Source organism: Haliaeetus leucocephalus, unplaced genomic scaffold, assembly GCF_000737465.1.
Source record: "Haliaeetus leucocephalus isolate CR32 unplaced genomic scaffold, Haliaeetus_leucocephalus-4.0 Scaffold339, whole genome shotgun sequence".
NCBI classification, from domain to species: Eukaryota; Metazoa; Chordata; class Aves; order Accipitriformes; family Accipitridae; genus Haliaeetus; species Haliaeetus leucocephalus.
The window spans coordinates 4,412,525-4,419,367 of record NW_010972775.1 but is presented as its reverse complement, the minus strand read 5'-3'; the positions used below and the strand labels follow the sequence as shown (position 1 = coordinate 4,419,367).

The 6,843-nt window shown below is 41.7% G+C and overlaps 1 protein-coding gene across 3 annotated transcripts in view; it reads left to right on the top strand.

Annotated features, from left to right (window-relative positions):
- Positions 1-6,572: 6,572 nt before the first annotated feature.
- Positions 6,573-6,843, top strand: part of RAB8B (RAB8B, member RAS oncogene family) — a 28,537-nt gene continuing 28,266 nt past the window's right edge. For all 3 annotated transcript variants that reach the window (XM_010571696.1, XM_010571694.1, XM_010571693.1), the window contains exon 1: positions 6,573-6,752. In XM_010571696.1, the coding sequence (XP_010569998.1) occupies positions 6,629-6,752 (124 nt within the window). In that variant the 5' untranslated portion in view covers positions 6,573-6,628. The remainder of the gene's footprint in view (positions 6,753-6,843) is intronic.

Below are 6,843 nucleotides of genomic sequence, written 5' to 3'. Positions count from 1 at the left end.
TGCGTGTTCTTTTGCAGTTTCCCACCCCGGTCAAAATGGGGAAAAATGCAGAAGAATTTCTCTTAGTCATCATTTATGCGTTTAAACCGATTCAGAGAACCTATAAGAAATAAAAATATTGCAGATAGCGGGAATGAAAACAAAAAAAATTTTTCATGAACCTTTTTAGCAAGAGGTTGAGTGGTTTTTTTTCTGTAAGTCAATAAAAATAGTCACAAATATAATCTCTAAAAACTCGGATTTAATTTAATCAAGCCCAGAACATTTAAAAGTGTAATTCACTAGAAGTCCAGTAAGTGGCACAAATAGACCTTATGAAAATTGCTTAGTGGGAAAAGTCTTCCAAAATGTACAACGGGCAGCGTGTTGAGCCACATCCTTTTTGAAAAGAGAACTGAGGCATTTAGCAGAAATTATTTTAAAAGTTTGCCACGAGCACAAGCGAAGACCTAAGTTTTATAGAGGCATATCTATCTTTGACAACAATATTCTCAAAGCTGGGATGGCCTCTCCAGTGCTGACTATGTACACAACTTTCAAAATACTTTCTTCCCACTCCAAAGCCCTACGTTATTCTGCAAGAATAGACCCGTGTACTGTAGCGCTCCAAGCCATTATATTGGTTTTCCTCTTCTCAGCATCACAACTATTGTCTTGTAACATTGTAATGCTATGTTAGCCATTTTTCCTTATGCGCTGGAGTGGTGATGACACACAGATAGAGGTATTTTGGAAGTATGTGTTGTTATATCAGGAGGAATTTAATACGAAAGGCTCTGACTGATACTTTCCTCTGCATGCTGTCCTGTGAAGCTAGGAACATAAACCAGTTATCAGTGCAGTCAGTTCTTGAGTCTTAGCTGTTCCTACTACCTTTCAGTCTTTTTCAAATGTATGTTATTTACCTGCAAGCAGAAGGGAAAGGGGAGAATCTGTTAAGCCTGTTGATTCAGAATCTGAAGGAGAATTGCTTTTTTCTCTGTTTAAGAAAATACCTTCACAATGTGTAAAGCACCACTGACAAAAAAACCAGAACTTTGTGCCGTCCTCCTTCACCTCTTCCTCCTAGCTTTCCCTTCTTAAATGTCTTTCCTGCAAGGAGCCTCTGGTGCTTGAGGAAGACTTTAGAGCCAGAGTTTACATTAAAAATTGGTTTCTGTGGAAGGAGAGGCACACAGGATGATCTGAAAGCAGGATGTATTTTGGACACATTCCTCTGTTTCTCTATTTTGGTTTTGCTTGGAGAGTCATTTCCTTTTCATAACTGCTTGTAGTTCAGTGACCTGCTGAATGAGTCAATTCTAATGCATTACCTTCAATCTTATGATTGAAGCTTTTTTTGAAGTATACTCTTTAGGAAGCAGAAACACAGCACTGATTTTAAGTTGTGAGTAAACGAGGAGAGAAATACAGTCTGTACCACAGTGGCGTGGCTTACAGAGACAGAGAGAGATTCAGGTCTAAGAGAATTACTTCCCCTTTCTAGCCTTCTCCCAGCAAACAAAGACTTTGATGTCATTTTAAAGAAAAGAACAAGAAACATTATCTGTGTGCTAAAATGACAACAGAAAATTTCCAAAAGCTGATCTGAAGGTGTTTAAAAACAACATAATGACAGTTGGGGTTTTTTCTGCATTGCGACTGGCAGTCTCTTGCTGTTTAAAAGCTGAATCTACATCTCTGATGACATGCATTGCGGTGGTCTCCTGTCAGGCTGGTACAGCAAGGAGGAAGGCAGAGCTACTCTGTTCTGCTCCATTTGTGGCCTTCTGCAGCTGAGTTTGCGTGGGTCCTTAGGATTTGCTATCTGATGTTGTGAGAATACAGGCTTTGGGGGGGAGGGTACTACAAAACCTTGTTTAAACTGACTGTGGTCACTGAGGAAGTGAGTATTGACTGATTTAAAAAAAAAAACAAATTCACTCTAATAATGTTTTTAGTGGTTTGTCTAGAATACTAAGATGTGGATGGGTGTCTCTGTAGTACAATCATTAAGACCATTTATATTTCCACACACTAACCAGCTCTAAGCTGCACTCAAAATAAGTAGGTTCACTTCAAGTGGTATGTTTGATCTGGAACACAGTCCACCTGTGGTTTTGACTGTACTGCAGAATTAAGTATTACAATTGTAATTGATTATAAACTAATGGTATAAACCATGGCGTGTAGTCATATGGTTTAAATACGCTTATGCTGAGATAGTTCAGATTAGCACTGGAACTTGAAGAAGGTCCGCTTCTAGCACTACTGTAATAGCAAACCTTGAAATTAATGGAACTTACAGATAAGAGTCTTACAGGGCTTTTCCCTTCTGGAATTGAACTGTACATACTTTAAGTAATTTTTTTCCAATAATGGCTTGATTTAAACTCTTCTATATAAAGTTCTGCAGCATAGACATATGGAAAATTCATACATTTAGATCACTAGAGTAAAGGAGAGTACTGTTCTTTGTAAAGACCAAAAAAAATTAAACCTATGCATTGATCTTCTTAAAACTAGGACTTAAAAGCAGGACGTACTGACGTATCAAATGCAGTAAGACAAAGTGTAGAATGAGCATAGAAGTATCTACCTGCAGTGAAAGACTTATTTACTGGAACTGGGGAGTAAGTGACATTTTTTTAAAGGGGTGTCACATGATGGTCATCAAACAGTAATAAATTGCAGAGGCATCTGCCAAAACCAGAGTGGTTAAAGATACACATAAAAAATATTATCATATTAGCTAGCAGAGTCCAAAAGCTAAGGGGCAAAGCTCATCTTAATGATTTCCGGTTAGGTGGCATTCGGGGCAAGTCTGCCTCATAAGATTATCTTTTGTAGGACTTGGACCTGTGGATTCCAATTAGTGCCAAAATAACAGGATCCTGGTTCTACCAACATGTTTTAAACTCTACTGGTTTTTTTTTTGAAATGTTGTACTCAAACAATTAAGATGTAGAATTTCCTACAATTTTGTATGCATTGAACAGAAGAGCTTAATTAAAGACAGATTTTTACACAGTTCTCTTTTTGCTTAACCAGTCTCACCCTTGAACTGAAGGGAAAAAAGGATTTTTGAAAGCTAGAAGTAATGATGATGTCTATCATTTGAGAAAGTAAAAATGAGAATGGGAATGAAATAGCAATGTAATCTGTTTTTTTCTTAAAAATGTAGGTGCTGGTAAACGAGTCACAAGTATTTTTTGGTTTTTTTTAATGTGTATGTAAAGATTGTTGAATTTATTGCATATGAATAGAGGGAGTAATTGCGTTTTGCTATGCGTATTAGTGCCTTTCTTAAACTGAGTGCTTTAACAGATGTACTTTACATACACCTCAGTGACTAATGGAATTCTGCCGTATCTTGGTTGGGACTCAACAGCTGTTTATTGGATGAGCTTCAACTGTGGTATTCAGACAAAACTGTTAGGGCAGTCATTTAGTGGTTGTAAAAGGTTTTAAAGTTCTGCTTTTTTGAAATGTACAAATCAGCATCACGCTGTTATGGTGCGATCTGCTTTTATATAGTGACAAAAGGTAACCCATAGTATCAAACATTTTCTATTTCCTATATGTTCAGTGTTCCCCTCAGTGGTTCTCCCATGTCAGAAAAAATTGAAATGTTTAATTGATCCATTTGACTGTAATGCAATATAAACCAAATGTTGCCTTTTCCAATTTAGTGCAATAACAAAGACTGAGCTTCAAAGTATTTTCATGGAACAGGTATCATAGCGGCTTGGTTATTGAGCCTTAACAGCTTTAATAGTGCTCCTTAAAGTTTTACTAACATATTGCAAGGTATGCAATTGTACAATTACAGTTTTTCCATGTTCTAGAGAATTAAAAAATGTAACTCTTAATATTTATATCTTGTTTTTAAAGTTCATGGTTAAGTAAACATCTGTCCCATGAATCTGGCAAACTGGCACTTTTCCAAATCAGAAGAGAACGCAATATTGCAAAGCACTAGTGTAATTAAAGAGAGAAGTAATTTGCATTATTTTTCTATAAAACTACTCTTGAGTAACAGATGGCGATCGCAAACATATTGCTCCAGAGACATATGGAAGCCTATTTGTTCCATAAAACTGAAGAGTGAATATTAACCCCAAAATTACTCTCTTCAATGCTGAAATACGATTGTGTAGTAATGTTGTGTAGTATGGCCGTAATTACAGTACATAGCAACTCATGGCTCTGAAAATACAGGTACAGGGAAATGTTTCGGAGATTAGTTTTTTATTTGCAGTTTCCTATAATCTGATTATTCATGCTAGTCTGAAATAACCAATTTGGCTTGACTGCTTCAGTGCCAGGTTGCCACTATCATTTATAAACTTAAATCTTGTAATAAGTATCATAACAACCCCTCTTAACATCTAAACCGCCCAAGTGCTAATTATACAGTACAAAAATTAACCAAGCAGCCGTGTTTCCAAATTCCACCCTGAACTGGGCAGAGGTCTCCAAGTGTGTTAAAAAAAAAAAAAAAAAAAAAGGAGAGAACGGGCAATTCCCCCCACCCTTGTTTTGCTGCCTTGACTCTGCTCTATCAGATGATATCCTGGCCTCCCAGAGGTCTCAATGAAACAAACAATGACATTTTTTACTTGAATCACAACACAGCATCTATGATATAAAATCAGAGTTTAATACAATTCGCTGGAAGTTAGATTAGCATTCATGACAGGCTCTTACTGAATTCACCTTGTACAGAGATTTACAGCAGATCTGTCATTGGATTTTTGATGGTTTGTTGTCATGAACATATATTGGCCAGGAACACCACCAAACTGAGACCCTTAACAAGGAAGATTTGGAATAACTACGAGCAGAATAGCTTTTGCTTTTTCAAGGTTTATAATGGCTGCAGGTAATTGTTTGGAGTGATTCCTCAGAGTAGTTTGCACAAATACAGCAGTAGCCAGGCATTAGACCAGTTTAGCCCTATTTCACCCCATCCAATTGTAGGTTAATGTCATGGAGTGTTTTTTTTGTGTGCTTGGAATATGGACGCTCACCATGTATGACGGAGCTTTAATACTTCAAAACTAATTTTGTTTGATTCTGTATAGAACTCAGCATATATATTTGCCAAATTAACACCCAAAAAAAGTGAGAAAGGACCTTTTATTGTTGTAGGCTGCGTTATAACTAGTAGATCTGGCTGCAGATGGGAGACACTTACGAGCAGGTAGCTCTGGACTGCTGTTAGGCGGCTGAATCACATTGGCACCCCTCAATCCCATTTAGAGAGTGCTTGAAACACTTGCAGCTAAGGAGGAATCACAGGGGCCGTCAGGGCCTCCTAACGCTGCACCTCACTCCTGCCTTACCCCAGGCAGCTGTTGAGCACGATGCCCCGCTGGGTGACTAGCAGGAGCGGTGCCCTGGCCAGTGGGTGCCAAAGGGCCATTCCTGCACGGAGGTGAGGGGAAGCCTGGAGGGACCTGAAAAGGAAGCTGGTGGCTCAAGATGACAATCCCTTAATGGATGATTTGGGGAAAACGGCTCTTTGTTTTCCTAAGAGGGAAGTGAGAACTGCTGTAGTGATTTATAGTGTTAAGATTTCTGTTTATAGCTTGTCTAAAGGCTACCGTTTTTAAATTAAATTAAAGCAATAGCTCTTCGCTGTCATTTTAAAGTGTTTCAGTAATGCTATTTATTTTTATAGTGCCTTGTGGCATCCTGTGGGGGACCCAGCATAATGAATCCATAATGAGGCAGCCTCACACCAAGAGATAATTATCAGTGGAAAAAGATGGGGAAAAGTGTTTATCGAAGTACTCTAGAATAGCCACATGCTGTTCTAGAATACCCACGTTTTTAGTGCTGCTTGAGACTGTGCGAAAATAGTTCTTCTGTTGTGCGAACAACAGTTTCTTATTTGACGCTCCCAAAGCCACATGTAAACATTTGAGGCCACACGCACACATTTCACCTGTGCTTATTGGTGACGGGCAGCATGATGCCGTTATTTATTGTGTCACTTGAGCAGATAAAATACATGACTCCCGTTACAAATCTAGCTAGTTTCCAAGAATCTAGGCCAGTCCCTTGTAGAATGAGGCCATCCGATTGCTCCGCGACAGCAGTTCTCCAAGTGTCGTTAAATTCCAGACGCACGTGTGTCTATGTGGAGAACTCGCGCACCCGCTGCCATCTGAGCACCACGAATGCAAAGTCTCGGACCTCACGGCTTGAGCGCCGACATCCATGGCGTCAGCGCGCGTGGGTTTTTAAAACTCAACCTCAAGGATTACGCCCACGTTTCGCGTGGAAACGCGCAGAGAAGCGTCTGGCGGAGTGCCTGCAGGGAAAGGGAAGGCGGACGCGGGGCTGGCCGCTCTCGCCCGTGGGGGCCGGAGCAGCGGCGGCTGCCAGAGCCTTCCCGATAAAGGCTCCGAGCTGGAAGAGACCGCGGCCCTGCCGCCGGCAGGAGCGGAGCGAACACAGGGGCCGCTGCGGGACTACATCTCCCGTCGGCGCCGGGGCGCTTCCGTCGCGCCGTGAGGCAGGCGGTGCTGCGTCCCCTCAGTGGGCGCCGGGCTGGGGCGGTGCTTTGCTCCCTCCCGCCCGCGGCCGCCCTCCCCGCCTCTTGCTGCTGCTGCGGCGGCGAGCCCGAGGCCGAGGGAAGATGGCGAAGACCTACGACTATCTCTTCAAGCTGCTGCTGATCGGAGACTCGGGCGTGGGCAAGACCTGCCTGCTCTTCCGCTTCAGCGAGGACGCCTTCAACACCACCTTCATCTCCACTATCGGTGAGGGGTCGCGGACGCGGCCGGCCGCCGCCCTCCGGGGCGGGCGGGCGAGAGGTATCCTGGCCGGGGCCCTGCCGCCGGGAGCGGAGCC